This window comes from Melanotaenia boesemani, chromosome 1 (genome assembly GCF_017639745.1).
Source record: "Melanotaenia boesemani isolate fMelBoe1 chromosome 1, fMelBoe1.pri, whole genome shotgun sequence".
Taxonomy (NCBI): domain Eukaryota; kingdom Metazoa; phylum Chordata; class Actinopteri; order Atheriniformes; family Melanotaeniidae; genus Melanotaenia; species Melanotaenia boesemani.
This window is the reverse complement of record NC_055682.1, coordinates 5,212,714-5,230,672: the sequence shown is the minus strand read 5'-3', so window position 1 is coordinate 5,230,672 and position 17,959 is coordinate 5,212,714. Positions and strand designations below refer to the sequence as shown.

Below are 17,959 nucleotides of genomic sequence, written 5' to 3'. Positions count from 1 at the left end.
AACAAAAAAATTAACATTTTTTTGGGGGGGGATACCTACCATTTATCACCATGTGATAGTTTAAAAATATTATGATGTGGTTTTAAGCTTCTGGGTATCTATTAGGGGACATAAGACAAGTATCAGATTGTGTTCAACAGGATTTTAAGCAAAGTTTATACCATAAATTGAAGCAAAATGTTCTCAGAAACTGTATGTGACAAATATGTCACGTCGGGCTCTTATGGGTTAAATTTAGTGGGGAAAAAAAAACAAGATAGAATAAACAACCAAAATCTTTGACACCTAGCATGACAATGACTATGCATTATTCTAGCAGCAACAAATGTTCCAAGCTTACATTTACTGTTCTTGAGATCAGAAGATACATGCAATCATATAATTCTCATTATATATCTAGATATCTATATATAGATCCTTTAAAAATGTATGTGCAAAACATTTCAGTTATATTTGTTAAGGTATTTTACTAACTTCCTCTTTCATAAGTTTGAGTCAAGCATCTCCTTCCAGAGATATAGACAGGAAGTCAAAACGCCTGGCCATGTGGTCCTTCACACAAGTTACATAAAACTGATCAAATTTAGAGGAGACAACTTAATCTTTTATTTTAAAACTTTTATTAGCCACTCATATCCAAAGCAACACTTTTAGAGCATCCAGAAGTAAAAAAAAAAGACTGGTAACAACTGTTGTTGGTGGGATTAAAGAAGTTAAAAACTAAAGAAATGTCTTCACCAAACACCATTATCACTACAGGGGTGGTCTTTCATTACCGCTCAAGCGCTGGCCGCTATGCCTTCACATTCATCGAGGCGCAGATGGCTTGTCAGAGTGTCGGAGGATCTATCGCCAAGCCACAGCAGCTGCATGCAGCATATGAGGCTGGGTATCACCAGTGTGACGCAGGCTGGCTTCTCGACCAGACTGTGAGGTAAATCTGAACCTTTTATCCAAGCAAGTGAAGTGATACCTTTCTGAAACTCCACATCTCTTTCTGTGTAGGTATCCCATTGTTTTCCCAAGAGACAAGTGTGCTGGAGATCTTGGAGATGCACCTGGAGTTCGGTCATATGGTCTGAGGCCAGCAGATGAGAGATATGATGTATACTGTTATGCTGAGGGATTCAAAGGTAACATAAATAAAATGAAGGTTCTGCGGCCTTATTTTAATACCAGAAGTTATTTCCTATCTTCTCTGCTTTATCACGGATAGGAGAGGTTTTCCATGTGGGATCTGCTGAAGGTTTCACCTACAATGAGGCTTCTTCTGCCTGCCAAGAGCATAATGCAGTGTTAGCATCAACAGGAGACCTCTACTCTGCCTGGAAAACGGGCTTTGATAAGTGCCGTGCAGGCTGGCTAATGGATGGCAGCGTCCGTTATCCCATTAACAACCCCCGTGCTGAGTGCGGAGGAGGGAAATCAGGAGTTCACACCATGTACACTCACTCCAACCACACAGGCTACCCTGAACCTGATGCCAGATTTGATGCATACTGTTTAAGAGGTAAAACCTCTTCAGCTGTTTCCATTGAACTGTTTTTTTTTTTTTTTGTTCATGAGTGATTGATTGTTTAATCTAATTTCCAAATTCTTGCAGTGGACATTCTGCTAATTGCAAATGAAACTGGACTGAACATCACTGACATCCAAGAGGCTTTACTAAACCGAACATCAGTCACTGATTTGTTAAGGCTTGGTAAGCTTTTATTAAATCATAACATATGTTTTTGTTCTGTTCACAATGCCCTGAGGATCCTTACACTTTTCTGTGTTTCTGTGTAGACGTTCCCCCCATAGCCCCTCCCATCCCCGTGGAGGTTTCAGGCTCTGGCTCTGGCTCTGGCTCAGCAGGCTTTGGTTCAGGCTCTGCAGGCGGTAGCATCTCTGGGGATCATTCTGGGGATGTGTCTTCCTCCGGAGATGTGTCTGGTTCTGGAGATAAGATTATTTCTGGTTCTGGAGACCTGTCTGGTTCTGGAGACTTGGCAGGCAAAGCAAGTGGTGATCATTCTAGTGGAGGATCAGGTTTTAGCGGTACAGATACTTCTGGATCAGGTCTCAGTGGAGAAGGATCTGGCATCACTGTTGTTTTCCCAGGAATCAACAGCTCTTTCTCAGGAGAGGGCTCAGCTTCAGGAGGACTTCAAGAAGCTGGAAAGGGGAGCACAGAAATCCTGATCTTCCCTTCATCTGGTTCAGGCTCTGGAGATCTCAGTGGTAGTGGGGATCTGTCCTGGTCTGGTTCTGGATCTGGCTTTGACTCTAAAGTCAGTGTCTCCTCCATAGACAGCTCTGGGGAAAGTGGACAATCCTCCAGCATGTCGTCTGGTTCCATCTCAGGCCAGGACTTTTCTGGATTCAGTGGTTACTCTTCAGGATCTTCCTCTGGAAGTGGAAGTGGGTTTTCAGGAGACTTTCCAGTAAGTGGGGATGCTCAGATCTCATTGATAGATGAAAAACTGATTGATGCCTCGGTTACCCAGAAGGAATATGAACTTGGTGAAGGCCTGCTGGTGTTCAGTGGTTCTGGAGACTTTTCAGGATCAGGGAGTCTCAGCAGTGGCCTCAGTGGATCAGCCTCTGGAAGTGGTTCTGACTTTTTCTCTAGCGTGACCCTTGTGGGTTCAGGTTTCACTGAACTTAGCGTGTCGTCTGCTGGAGGGCACGAGGAAGCCTCTGGGTTTCTATTCTACAGCTCTGGACAGGGAAGTAGTGGACAGTTGTCTGGATTTGGAAGCTCACATTTCTTTTCAGGGTCTGAACCTGGAATGTTTGGATCAGGACTCTCTGGATCTGGATCTGAGTCCTCTGCAAGTGGAGAGGAAGGCAGTGTTACGTTCCTGACTGGAGATCTGTGGGAGACATCTGAAGGTACCAAGCTGTCTATGGAGCTGGGTCAGGGCTCCGTGGAGTACAGTGGAGAGGGAAGCATTGGCAGTACAGATTTTTACTCTGGCGGCGGAGCCAGTGACTCATCCACCACCAGCAACATCTTCTCAGGAACTTCTTCTGGAGAACCGCTTCAGGTGGTGATCCCCTCTCCACCCAGCAACCAGGCACTGACACAGAGTACTACAGAACCAGACGAGGATCTTCAAGGGGGCTCTTCGCTGACAGAGCTGCCCAGAGACAGTTATGTAACCCCCGGCCCTGCAGGACTGATGGGTCTAAAACCAGTTTATGTACAAACACCAACTGTTGTAGCAGGTGAGTAAACTCAAGGCTCTTACATTCTCTGCAAGAACAGGGAATTTTGTTTTGTTTATGAGGCAGCAAGGATAAAGTTACATGATTTGTTCTTGAGGCCTTGATTTGGAAGTTCTTGCAGCTTGCTCTTCACATCATTAAACATTGCTGATATCAGACCTCCCTCATCATTAAAGCATGCCCAGCCTCCAAATCCATGCTATTGTAACATCAAGAAGGGACTATTGCAACACCCTTTTCTCTGGATTACCCCCCAAAAATAGCGTCCAGGGTCAGCACATCTTTTAGCTGTTCAGGCGAAAGCAGAATTTAAGGTGTTGCTCCTCATATATAAAATAGTAAATGGCATCGCAGCATCATACCCATCTGACCTGATAAAGCCGTACATACCTGGACATGAAAAAACAGTTGTCGAGAGATTGTTTTCCTTTCGCGCAGGACGCTGTGGAACAATCTGCCTCTTGACATCAGGCAGGCCTGTTCTAATTTTTTAAGCAAAGCTTGTTTACAGTTGTGAACTTTCAGTGGTGTTGCTTAGTTTTATGATGATATTTTAACCTGTTTAATGTTGTTTTGTGTTTTTAGGGATTTTTAAAAAATGTTTTGTTGTTTTATTCTTTTGTGTTGTACAGCACTTAGATAGAAGGCACTTTATAAATAAAAAATATTATTATTACTATTATCAGATTTTAAAGTAGCTCTTCTGAACTCTGGCAGATTTTATCAGGGAGGCGGCCCTAATAAAGGCTAATTTGGCATCAACATCGTATTCTAGCTGTACACTAAACTCTCTCCAGACAGTAAAAATCAGTCCAGTGTTGATTCTTGTCTTATTTCTTTCTCTGTCCCTTTCTCTCTTTCTTTTCCTTTCCTTCTTCAAGATGTAAGTTGCTTTGGAGAAAAGCGTCTGTGAAATTACTGTAGAATAGAATAATAAAGCAAAATATTGCTGTAAAGTGATGCAGTGTCCCAGAAAATAGTAAAAAAAAGTTATGCAGTGCAGTTTCTTAGCTTCAGGATGCTGTTGGGAAACAACGCCTCCAGGAATGTACATAATAAATGTTTCTGTGTCATCAAAACGAGTCAGAAACCCATTTTTTTAATGTAAAAAGTTACATAGTGATACTTGAAAAGCCTCAGACTGACACACTTGTTACCATTCTAACTGATGCATATCTATTTTGCAGTTTATGAAGTTGCAGATTAGAAACGATGAAGAGAAAAATATTATATTATTATAATATAAAATATTGTAAGAAGAAAAAGTTCTGCCAGGTTTGCCTTCTGAAAAGAAAATAAAAACAAAAAACAAAACAAAACCAATACAGATATGAATAAATGAAAAACCACTTTTCTACATAAACTGTTGCAAAGGAAATCTTCAGCTCTGATATCTGGTTTTTGATTCTTGATAATAAATCTAATTATAGAGAATAAATATTTCCTGACATGAAGAATGATCTCAACACTTTCCATTTTTCTCTTGTCAGTGTGTGCGGCTTTGTTTTGGCCTTCTTGGGTGTCTGTCTTGTTAGCAACCACAGCTCTTTATATCACACATAATGGAGCTTATTCAGACACTGTATAATATATTAATAAAAAAGCTTATTAAGTTCAGCAACAATGAAATTCTCCTGATTATTGGAAGAAAACACATGTAAATGTTCTTACCCTTTTCTTCTTCTTAAGGCTTTAACCCATGTGAACCCAACCCCTGTGGTAATGCCTCCTGCACAGCAGAGGATGGAGTTGCTCTCTGTCTTGGTGAGTCCTGGATTTATTTGAATTTTCCATTCCCTTTTAGCAGCACATTTAAAAAATGAATTATGACATGTTTTAAGAGCTGGCTGATGACTTTTCTTTGTATGTGTTTTCCATTTGCATGTTTAAAATGGTCTGTACTGTGATTTTAAACAGCTTATAACCTGACGGTAGATTTTCATCATTTGTGAATATGTTCTCTGTTTTTGATCAGCCTTACAACACTTACCATAATTTTTTTTCTCTCTACTCTCGTGTCTCATTGTGTTTTGCATCATTCATTGCTTTGTTGTGCATTCCTTTGACTTCTTTGTTTCCATTTTGTCTGCATCCAGCCAGGGTAGTTTCTGTGTTTGTGTGACAAATTTGAATGTTAGGGTTTTCCATCAAACATGCATCACCTCCGATCTGTGGATGTGCCTCCTCCGTGTCGAAGTGTCTTCAGTCCGTATGTTGTTTTTGGTCTGCTGTGCCTGCATGCTGCCTCTGCTGTGCTGTTCGCTCAATGTGTGCCCACATTTGTGCCTTCTGGCATTGTTTGATGCTTTCATCCTGTTGGAACTTGAATTCTAACCTCATGCTACAACTAAGCATAGATTCAAACATGAACTTACTGCAAATATTGAGATTTTTTTCCTGTGGAAAATGATCAAATATTTATTGCATTTCTCTAAAAAGATGATTCAATATGCAGTAAGCTTAAATCTGATGGGAGGTTGCAGCAGCTACAGCTATCCTTCACAAATTCCTTCATCCCTCATCTTGCTGGCACTTCCCTTCTTCCCATCCTCACCCCTCGCTTAAACAGTAGTATCACCCGCACACCCGTTTTTTGCAGAGGTAGATGTGTGCCATCCCAACCCTTGTGCCAACGGAGCCACCTGTGTGGAGAGTGCAGACTCTTTCAAATGCTTATGCCTACCCAGCTATGGAGGAAAACGCTGTCAGATCGGTATGAGATCAGCTTCAGCTAATAAATACTAACAACAGACTCTCAAAAACAACTGAAAAGATGCTAAATGTTACCAGCAGATGGCATCTCTAATCACTCTGGAGTCCAGGTGGCTCCAACCATGCAGAACATGTGACTGTCACTGGTTTGCCATGGAAACCTGTTATTCACTATGGGAAAAAAGGGGCTAAAAATATCTGAAGGGTCAGTTTATTCAAATCTTAAGAAAAAACATAGGGGTGACATATAAGGGCAGATTTACAAAAGAAGAAGAAAAAAAAGAAACCTAGAGGATTCCTGATGCTTTTCATAGCAGTTCTGAAACTTTGTCAGTGGACAAAGGTCAGATTTAAAAATGTGCGTACCATGATTCATGTACCCATGACATCCATATGAAATATCTACATCGATTGTATAAATGAGAAGTATTTTCTATAAAAGGTGTGCTTTAGAGCTGCTATAATACCACTGCTGGACAGCTCCTAGTTGTTTAATAAAACAGTTCAGACAACTTGATTCACTCCATGACAGTAAATTTGTTTTAAAGTCTCTGGATCACACAACAACAGAACCACCCTAACAAACAACAAGCCAGACAGTGTTTGTGTGCAGGGTCTATGTGGGAAATAAGTGAGCTGGAAAATAAATAACAATGGCAAATTAACTTAAACAGCATACTTCATTACATGCAATCACAATGTGCTGAACAGAAAAGACTAAGTATAAGAAAATAAGCTACATATGTAAACATAGACAAAAAAAAAAAAAAAAAAAAAAAAAAAAAAAAGATATACATATACAGGTAATCATAGACATAGATTCACATATATACATGCATGCAAACATACAAATATTTAAGTATGACTTGCAGTAATAAAAGCACATATGTTTTGAAAGAAAATGGAAAACATGAATGTTTTAGGTTTAGCTGAATGATGAACTAGCTGTAAAAGCGTGTTTGAGTGGCTCCCATCTGGAAGCCGACTGTGATGTCCAGGTTGCAGGACACAAAGCAGAAGAGCCACATATAAACCCCTAACAACTCCATGCTTTAGCATCATTCTGATGCTCCCAAACAGACAATCTTCTACTTTTAACTGACTGCACATAAAGCAGTGTAACACAGAGCACTTGTCAGTGCCGACCTTGAGAAGGATAATACTTCTCGTGTATTGAAATGTATTGATTGTCTTTTGCACTTTGCACATGTTTTTGTAGTGGTTAACTCAGGAGGACCCAGGAATTCAGCCACACACACACACACACACACACAGCGGTCGAGGTTTTAACAGGGTGAAGGCGAGGAAGCCACTCTATAGTGGAGATGATGGCAGGGTCCTGAAAATGCTGTGGAGCATAGAGTTCAGCAAGGCTTAAGCAGAGTGGTATCCAAATCCAATACGAAAAGAATACTCAACAGGGCCAGAAATCGGCGGTCAATCCAAACAGGGGTCATTATTCAGGTAGGCAGAGAGCAGGAAGGTCCAATAGGGAATCAAGCAGCAGGGAGTCCAGGAAACATAGCAGGGTCAAACACAGGAATCTAGAGACAATAATGCTGGATATCAAACAATGATTATTGTTGACCATCTGGAAGGGAAGCAGAGGCTGAGGAGAGTTTAAATAGGGTGATGAGCAGGTGAGGGGAGGGTGCAATCATGAGGCCCAGGTGGAGTAAATGAGCCTGACTGCACAAGCTGCAGGAGAGGCAGAGCAGCCATCATGACAGTTTTTGTTGTTTGGTGCTGTGTTGCTGCTCTCTGTGCCTTTTTATTTGTTCCTCATGGATAAATAAAATGTTTTGAATTTAATTAAATTGGACTTCAGGCAGCAAGTAGTTTATTTCAGAGATATGGACCAACTGAAGACACCATCACTGGGAACAACTAAAAGACCTGCTTCTGGTGACTTGAGAGACCTGGTTGGGTTATACAGTGAGGAAGTCAGTGATGTATTGAGGGTCCAAGGAGTGAAGTGCTTTATGGATTGTTAGTGAGATATTTAAGGTGATTCTGCATTGAACGGGTGGTCAGTAGAGTATGGCTGTAGGACATTATTACTGGAGCGATGTGTTCAAATGTCTGTGTTCATGTAAAAACTCTGACTGCTGCATTATGAACAAGATGAAGTCATCCTATTGATTGCTTCAATAATCATATTGCACAGTATTAAGAGCCACATTGGTTATGCTCAAACACCAGAATGACGGTTTAAAAATGCATCTCATCTGAGCCCACTTGGGTCCAACACATAGGTGAACATGATTAGGCTCCCTATGTTCTTGTTGGTTAACTTACAGGAGTGGGTTTAAAATTGGCAACATAACTAGCTAAGCTTTAGCTAATGAGTGTGAGAACACATTCCTGGTACCATGTGTTACATGAAACCCACACAGGCAGTTTGCATTAGGCTGATATCGAGCCTACAGTCCATCCCATTTGGAATATATCTTTTTTCACACATTAATTATCTAAACATGCCCAAAATTCAGACTCTGACTAGGAAACAAGATGCTAATATGCTGGGTTAATGTCATGTGCAGTCACAGTGGTGCTGACATGTTAACCAAAGTTAGCTGTGTGAGATAGATGATAGACGTTTATGTGGATACAGCAGAGATGTCATTTCCAGCTTCATCAAAGATGCACAGGCAGATTTCAGCCAGGTGTGAACTGATGTACTAAATGATCTATTTATGATCAGATTTCCTGGTGCGTTCATGTCAGGTGTAAAACTGGACTAACAAGATGTTCCGTGTCGATCGACCATCACAGCTGAAGTTATCTTAAGAGATGTAGATGCAGTTGATTCCTAAAAAGGCTTTAAAGTGGATCTTAAGCTAATGTGATTTATTTGCAATAATTGATCTAATAACAATGAATATCTGTGAAGTATCCTGCATAACATCATTTTTGAGGAACCTCTGGATGTTGAGAGTAATATTAGAGGCAGAATATGAAACTAAAGCCGTCAACATGACAAAGTATTTTAATGGGTGAATGGAAAAATGTGTTTTTGTTATTTGGTTTAACTGACCCTTTTTAAGTAGCATCGTTAAGATGGAACAAAATGAATGAAGCCTTAGTAAAAAGAAAAAAAATAGTATTGGGTTGGGCCTTTCCAGCTGAAGTGGAGCATTATGTGTAATTTTCCAGTTTGTCTCTGGGTGGAAACACATCCACCTCTACAGACTGAGACACTGTTAGTCATTATATAAGAATTAAGATAAAAAACATGGAAACTTCACATCATTAGACGGTGTGCTTTGAAATAATAAAAATCTGTTTGGAGCTGTGGATGATTTTTAATCGCTGAGTCTCACCTGAAACTTTGAGCCAAGTTAGGGATTTCACAATGTTGACTGTTTGGTGTTGCGGCTGCAGAGGAGCAGCTGTGTGAGGACGGCTGGACTAAGTTTCAGGGAAACTGCTACCTGCACATCACGGACAGAGAGGAGTGGCTGGACGCAGAGCAGCGCTGCCGTTACCTGAATGCTCACCTGGTCAGCATCATCACGCCAGAGGAGCAACAGTTTGTCAACTGTGGGTACCTGATGTCATATGAAATGTACACGATGAGGTGGAGAGAAAATGAAGCAAATTTAGCAGGTTTTTCTTCTACAGCTAATGGACAGGACTACCAGTGGATTGGACTGAATGACAAAACAGTGGAGAACGACTTCCAGTGGACTGATGGCACTCCGCTGGTGAGTGATTGGTGTTTTTTTCTGTTACTAGTATTTATACACTAAAAGGAGAAGATGAGAAACTCAAAAAGGCACAAAAGTAAAAAAACAAAAAAAACAAACCAAACAAAAAAACCCAAAGTTATATATATATATATATATGTATAAATATATATATATATATATATATATATAAACCAAATAAACAAAAAACTAAACAAACATATTCAAAACAGTTAGATACATGCTTACGACGGCGATAGAGGTGAGCACGAAACCCACAATGAATGCAAAAACATGTAGTAAATACATAAATACACACAAAACTGTCATGATAATGCAACATAACAGAGCTGCAAAAATGCAAAACAAAACCAGAACAGTCACAGAAAGACCTCACAAACAAACATTAAAAACACAAAGATACACAAAAAAAAAACCATTATGCAAAAGAATTGCAAATAAATAAATAAATAATAAAAAAAAGCCATTATTGGATATAAAAGCAGCATCCACCACAGTCTTTCTTGTGAGGATGTGTTGTGACTCAATATTTTGTATCAAATCATTAAAAAGATTATCAATAAACTTCAAAAACATATTTCTCAGTATGAGATTGAAATGAACTTTGGTCTTTTGGCTTTTGCAGACCCAGGATATTATGTAAGGATTCAGGAAGTCAGAGGAAATCTCAGTGTGTAATGGCCATGAGCAGAAATAGCAGTGGAACTGGTTTTGATCATGAAGCTCTGAGGTCTTCTACACAGCTCCTTCTGAAGGTCCCCACTTCTAGGCTCAAATCCATTTTTCACTCATGTTTGTTAATTAAAATTTTAACATTTAATAAATTAAAGATTTTAGTTGTCATTGCATTTTAGAAAGTTTCCCTTTTTTTTGGAATAAGGTTTTTGAGAAAAAAAAGAAAAGAAAAAAAAAACTTTTGTAAAAAATGTAGAGTGAAGAAGAAGTCCTTCACCTTTAGCATCCTGGCCTTTCCCTGTGTAGGGAAAAAAAGTAAAATAAAATAAAAAATAAAAATCAACCTTATTTGCAACTTTTAATTGCAAATAATATGCATGCAGACACATTCAAGTTGGAGCCTTTTTATTTTTTGTTTTCCAAGTAAAACATGTAAACCGCTGTTTGTACAGGTTAGAAGACGTTTTCATGAGCAGGTGAGAATAAACGTAATGTTCCAAAATAAGCACCAAAGCAGCGCTGCAACAGATAAAGTACATAAACACAACCTCAGCTGCTCCCCTCCAGCCACTGCAATACAAGGGTGTGTATTCAATAGCACACACACACAAACACACACAGGTGCAATGACATGAAAGCTGAGCTCTAAGCAGGTTGTCAGACAGCACAGGTGTACGAGGTTAGCTTGTGATAGCGCAATGTTAGCTTTACTCTGTCAAGAGCCTCTACCAAGAGGAGACGAGGAGGAAGGACCCAAACGCAGGACAAGCATGGAGGAGGACAGAGGAGTCTGGACTTATTTAAAGACACTAAAGTGTCTTTCTCTTCTTCGTCATTTTTATTATTCTCATCTTCTTCTCCATCAGCATCATCTTCCACTTCTTCAACTTTATCTTCATCATCATCCATCTTTTACCTTTTATCATCATCAGCCTCTTCATCATTTTTTCTTCTTCTTTTTTTCTTTATCTTCTTCAGCTTCCTCATCATCTCTGTCAGCTTGCATTACTGCTATTAACTGCTATGAAGTGTGGACTAGATTGTCACTAAAAAACCCAACAAACAAAAAGATAAAAACATCTTCCTCACATTCTTTCGAACAAATGGGTCTATTTTCAGCTACTTTCAGGCCAGCGTGGCCCAGATCTGGCTGTTTTCTACCCATATGTGTCCCAGATCAGATCTATTTTTATGACAGTCTGAACAGCACAAACCTGACTCTTTCAAATGCGGCCCATGCCACTTTCATACATGGTCCTAAATCAGATACATATCGAATGTTTTTCAATGCCACCTCAGTCTATAGGTCACGTAACTTTTCATCTAACTTTTCCATCACTGATGTGAGAAAGATGTGAGGAGACAAGAAGCGGCGACACCGAACGCTTTGCGTGATGTCACATCTTCTGCACATGAGGGTCACTTCAGAGCCATGAGCTGTTCACACGGGAGTGTTTTCTTCCTTTTCTTCTTCTTCTTTTTTTTTTAAATCTATAAGACAAAAGTAGCCAAACAATACAAAACACAGATGATGTAAGACTGGACATAAAGTGAACATGAGTGAATAAAGACAAGAACAATCATGTCGTATAAAATAATTTTAAAAAGGCTGTTCAGGCTACAGTTTTCATTTAAATGATATCACTAGGTATGTGTTAATTTAAAACTGTGTGGTAATCAGTGATGGAAGCCCTGGTGTGGTGTGAACAGGAAGGAAACTTAACTGAACTTAACATAAGGGGGGAAACTCGCAAGACAAACAAAAATCATTTTCTAAACCAATCCCGACACAATGAACAAAGACCACTTTGAAGGAACAGATCAAATCACAAATAATGAAACTCAGAAACCACAACCTTAAATGAAGAAAGCCAAAATGGAAACCAAGGAAGAGATTAAGGACATAAACAAAACTCGAAGCAGAAATCTGACCCAAAGACCCAACAGATCATGGCAATAAGCTGCTTAAATCACAGGTTTTAACTTCTGAATCATTTTATATTAATTAATGACCAAGGTCCTGAATGGACATAGAAAAAAAAGGCATAACTTACCCTCAGCAGTGCAGGATAAAGTACAGTGTAGCTCAGTAGCTAGCATCAGTAAAATAATAAAAAAGAGGTTCAAAGGTCTGTTTTTCTGTAAGCTTTCAGTTGCCTGTTCTGCATTCTGAGATTTACCTTGCAGAATAGCTTGTTTCTAATTTCTCTTCCTCCACAGCAATATGAGAACTGGAGGCTGAACCAGCCTGATAACTACTTTAACTCCGAGGAGGACTGTGTGGTAATGATCTGGCGTGAGAACGGCCAGTGGAACGATGTGCCCTGTAATTACCACCTACCGTTCACCTGCAAGAAAGGTCCAGGTATGCTGGCTTCAGCTGTGCAAAGTTGTTGATTTCGGCTGTTATTGAGCTGGAAAACCTTCCCTCTTTACGTCCATGTCATCACATTTATTTTAGAACCTGCACAGCATTACAAATGACATGATTTTTCACTTCAAACCATTAAATAAACCTTATTAAAGATTAATCAAAACTAACACGGAAACAACTGGATACCGACACACTGGCTGTTTTGAGTGCGTACCATGGTTAATTCAGCAAAGAAATGCAAGATGGTATGGTTGGAAGAAGAAATAGACAACAGTCAACATTGGACTGATAGGCAGGCGGGCAGGTCTGGGTTTCTGAGAGGAGCAAGCAAATGATGAGGCTGAAGGAAAAGACTGACAAAAAAAAAAGCAGAAATGACCAAGTGCTGTTACCACTGGTAAACCAACAATCTGGCGATGACTGGAAGGCCAAGGTGGTCTAAATACTGCTGCTGATTGTGGCTGAGGTGCAGGTGAAGATCCAGGGAACATGGACCACAACAAATGGTAAATGGCGGAAGCTGTCATGCAAGGTGCTAACCACGACCCATCAGAAGCAATTTGGGGTTTGGTGTCCTGCTCAGGGACACCTCGACATGAGCTCGACAGGACAAGAACAGAACTGGAAACCCTCGGGCTACAAGACGACCACTCTACCCACTGAGCTACTCCGCCCCTTGAGCAACATAGCCATTGGTCAACAGTGTTACAGCTTTTTACTGATAAATTACCATTAAAAAGCCTGAGGGGTGCAAACATGATGTGATATTATAATGATTAAGCTGATACCGATTCAGCGTTTCCTGATATCACAAATTCTGCAACGATTCGATTTCATTTGATTCAGGATCCAGTGATTGATACGAGTTGATATCACATGCGGATTTAACACAATCACTTCCATTCATATAAACTAATAAAAAGTAACTAACATATTTAAATGTGTTAAAACGTATTTATTATATGTAAAAGAAAAACTGAAAGAATAAATTTCTGTTTGTAGATATTAAAGCAGGATATAGTGTAAACCGTCCTTCTGTTTAGAGTCCAAAGCCAAATATTTGTAGAACTTAGTGATAATAAGCAGCTAGTACATTCTGACTTCATCATACCTACATGATACCTTTTTCTTATCCACATTCTCTTCTTCAAATTTCAATAAGACATTTTGATTGTTTGAACAAAGCAAAAGGAAACAATTCCACATGTTCTTTCTGAAATGATTACTGAATCAAAATGGTATCAATGCTATTAACTTATTGATCTTTGGGGTGATGTATCGATGCAGATTGATGTTACAACCCTATGAAACATTAGGGGTGTAAACATTATTTAAATGTCTGACTGAGCTCAGGAATAAAATTGTATTGATTATGTTTAATTAGCATTTGATATTGTCTCATATTGATTGCTGACTCTTGAACAGAAATTGGATGGATGGATGGATGGATGGATGGATGAATGGATGGATGGATGGATGGATGGATGGATGGGTAATTAGGGGTTGCGGCAGCAAATAGCCTATTGGGCAAACAATGACTCAATGACTCATATTTGTGATGTCAGCAAACATTGACTCATTATCTATTGAAACTATTGTATTGTGATCAAACTAGTGGTTTAAACCCCTTTTAACCTTTTAAAACCTCAGGTTTCCAGATGGTGCCCAACTGTGAGACCTCACCTGAAAACAGTTGGCCTTTGCAGAGATAATGTTCACATATTAAACTATGATCTGATAGAAGTTTGGAGCTACAGCTGCAATATTCCAAAGAGGAACAAGACAAGCAGCACCCTGACAGTGTTTTTTTTTTTTTAGGCAAGCCTGAGACTTTTTTCATTTGTGCTATGTGCCATCTTCCTTTACTCTCCTCCTGTAACTCATATACTGAAACGTACACATCTAAAAAAATCTCCCTGTACTATCACCCCAAAGTGTTGATATGAACCTTGTCATAGGTATGCAATTTTTAAACAGTGACCAAAATAATAGGTACAGGACTCAAACAGTCAAACACCTTCTTTAACATCCCCCCTTTGGGGTCTTTGGCTCTTTCAGTCTCATGTGGAGCCCCTCCAGAGGTGGAAAATGCGTACATGTTTGGTAACAAGAAGCTGGAGTACCCCGTCAGCTCCATCATCCGTTACCAGTGCAACCCAGGATTCAGACAGCGCCATATACCGGTGGTCCGCTGTCAAGCAGACGGGCAGTGGGAGAAACCTCAGGTGGAATGTACTGATGGTGAGAACACTGTTTCATGTCATTTATGTGGTTTGAGGAAACATAAGACTAGCAGCTGTTACTTTCTGAAAACTGACATTTTATTTCATGTTTTTTTTCCAGTGAAAGCCAGAAAAAGAATACAGCATAGGCGCAGCAGGAGTCCCACAGCCAGGAGCACTAAGAAATAAAACAAAAGAGGAATTTAGTATTTAAAAGGAACATTAATCTTCAAAAATCTACTTTAGTAAAAACTATTTTTTAATGCCCATTTGTGAGGTGCAACATCATGAAAATGTGATTTTTCTTTTTCTATTTCCTGACCCTGATAATATATTTTAGATAAAAACTATTATTTTATTGCTCTACATTCACTTTTAAGGTGTGTTTATTATGTAATTCTTCAATTAAATCATTGAATGTTTCACATTTATCTGTCAAATACTGTTGGATTGTATTTAAAGTTGACAGTCTGAGCTCATTTCGGCCTGTCACTAACGTCTGTTCTCAGAGTTGCTGAAGTTTGATTATTTACTCCATCTGAAGATGCACTTTGCTGCTGTTTGGTCCTGAAATAAAGTGTGCAAAACATGCAGAGAATAAGGCAATTCGCCACAGGACAAACAGACGTCTAAGTTTCTGTTAATGTAAAATGAGAGAAAACATCCCTGAGAAAAATAAAGCAAGGAGTTGGCAGTGAACATCCCAACGTTGCATCCCGACCCACCCACAAACAGCACAGCTGGAGTCATTGAAGAGCTTCACCCCTTGAAGGGTTTTTTTAATTCTCTTTTTAATGCTCATTTTCAGTATCCACAAGAATAAGCACAAATGAACAAAAAAAATCTGATTTTGCACCTTTTCTTACCTCTTCTCCAGTCTTCATGCTCTGCTAAGCAAAAATGCCAATCAGGCTGTTTACAGCTCCATCTTCTCACCTCAGTCTTAGCCAGAAGGCATAAAATATAACATCAGCTGGCGGATGATGAATTCCAAATTTGTTTTAGAAACATTATCACTAATCTGAAAATGAACCGTCTGCCTTTGTGGATGTTAAGCACAAAATAAACTCATAAATCAGATCATCAATAAACATGAAACAACCAAGAAAACAATGAGCCTCATGAGGGTGCGCAGTAGTTTCCAATCGACTGGTAAACCTTATTAAAATGATCTCTTCAGCTACTGTAGGAACTCCATGTGTTTAAAAAAAAGAAAAAGAAACTTTGTTAATGCTTTATTGCTCATTAAATAACTATTTAATTAACTCTTGATATTCTGCTATGCTTAATTGTTAGAGTTGAAGAGATAATGCACTCTTAATTTATGCAGCTTCATTTTCATCATAAAGACTTGAGCTGACTTGAACAGCTCTAAAACTAAACAAATGAGAATTCAGTGAAGAAAACCATACCGTAAAACCAATGTTTTGCCCCTTGTGTTAATTTATTGAGTCTCCTCTTGGTTGAGTTAGTGACTTTTACACTAGATTCAGACCACATCAGCACCAGCAACATGAACCCCAAGTCTAACATTAAGAGGATAACTTTCTCGAGACCTGCAGCTTGTCATGTTGACCGTTTGGAGTATTTTCTTGTTTGTGTGTTTTAACTGATCACCTTCCACCACACTGTGCAGTGCACGGTTACTTTGTGGAGCAAGTGTAATAATCCTGTTTCTTATTTGTAGCCTCAGAGGAAAAACCTCACTGTAAACCTTCAACTTTTGACTGCTTTCATTTGTTCACTTGTGTTCTGTCATGATTGCTGAATGTGGGGGCTGTGCCTCTTTCCAACATGTTGTCACCTGCTGCATAATAAACCAAAGACTGAAAATTCACTGTCATCGCTGTGCATGTGTCAGCTGTGTTATTCACTCACAAAGAGTATTATTTCTGACACATTTTGATTTAGTTTTAGTCATAATTTTGTCATCTGAATCATTTGAGTTTTATCCAACTGAATATAATATTATAGTGGACTAAATCTGCAGTAAATTCAGTTTACCGAGCTCTATGACACATCAATACTCTCCAGCCACTTGATCGTGTTGACCTGTTCAGTTGCTTGTTAAGACTAATATCTAATCAGCCAATCATGTGCAAGCAGCTCAATGCATCCAGTCATGTAGACATGATGAAGATGACTTGCTGAGGTTCAATCTGAGCATCAGAATAAGAAAGAAATCAGATTTAAAGACTCTGAATGTGGCCTAGCTGTTGGTCTGAGTATTTACTGGGATTTTCACACACAATCATCTCTAGGGTTTACAGAGATGGTCTGAAGAAGAGAAAATATCCAGTGAGCAGCAGTTGTCTGGACCAGAATGTCTTGTTGACATCAGAGGTCAGAGGAGAATGGGCAGAGTTGGAGATGATAGAAAGACAACAGGAAGTCAAATCAGCACTGATTCCAACCAAGGTCTGCAGAACACACATGTCCAACCGGGAAGCAGAACAGGAAACTGAGGTTACAATTCAGACAGACTCACCAACATTGGACAATACAAGATGGAGAAATGTTGCTGGTCTGATGAGTCTCCATTTCAGCTCCACATCCAGATGCTGGGCTCAGAATTTGGTGGAAACATCATGAAAACATGGATCCATCCTGCCTTGGATCAACGCTTTAGGTTGCTGCTGGTATAATGGTGTGGGGGACATGTTATCGTCCCACTTTGGACCCCTTAGAACCAACATGGCCTGGCTTAACCACCACAGCTTACCTGAGTGTTGTTGCTGACCATGTCCACCCCTTTATGACCACAATGTAGCATCTTCTGATGGCTACTCCCAGCAAAATTATGTACCATGTCACAAAACTTAAATTCTTTCCATCATTATACCAAAACAAAGACAGACATGCAAATAAAAGTCAACCTAATTAGTTTTAATCCACATTGCTGAGTCTGATTGTTTAGTCACTTCTAAATAAAGTTGGCTTTGTTGTAACTTCCTGTAATGGATTTATATTTCCCTTTTATTTGATTGACACTCAACCTTACATGTGTTTAACTGCATAGATCAGCAGGCCTTCTGTCATCTGAGGAGGCTTTC

At 39.5% G+C, this 17,959-nt stretch overlaps 1 protein-coding gene across 2 annotated transcripts in view; it reads left to right on the top strand.

Annotated features, from left to right (window-relative positions):
* Positions 1-16,738, top strand: part of LOC121644916 (aggrecan core protein-like) — a 32,368-nt gene extending 15,630 nt beyond the window's left edge. The window contains exons 9-20 of one of the 2 annotated variants that reach the window (XM_041993177.1): positions 760-934; positions 1,006-1,133; positions 1,217-1,510; positions 1,604-1,702; positions 1,789-3,213; positions 4,903-4,977; positions 5,813-5,926; positions 9,310-9,468; positions 9,550-9,632; positions 12,531-12,675; positions 14,743-14,925; positions 15,028-16,738. In XM_041993177.1, the coding sequence (XP_041849111.1) occupies positions 760-934; positions 1,006-1,133; positions 1,217-1,510; positions 1,604-1,702; positions 1,789-3,213; positions 4,903-4,977; positions 5,813-5,926; positions 9,310-9,468; positions 9,550-9,632; positions 12,531-12,675; positions 14,743-14,925; positions 15,028-15,095 (2,948 nt within the window). In that variant the 3' untranslated portion in view covers positions 15,096-16,738. The remainder of the gene's footprint in view (positions 1-759; positions 935-1,005; positions 1,134-1,216; positions 1,511-1,603; positions 1,703-1,788; positions 3,214-4,902; positions 4,978-5,812; positions 5,927-9,309; positions 9,469-9,549; positions 9,633-12,530; positions 12,676-14,742; positions 14,926-15,027) is intronic. The other variant, XM_041993185.1, reaches the window with a different exon arrangement.
* Positions 16,739-17,959: the final 1,221 nt, after the last annotated feature.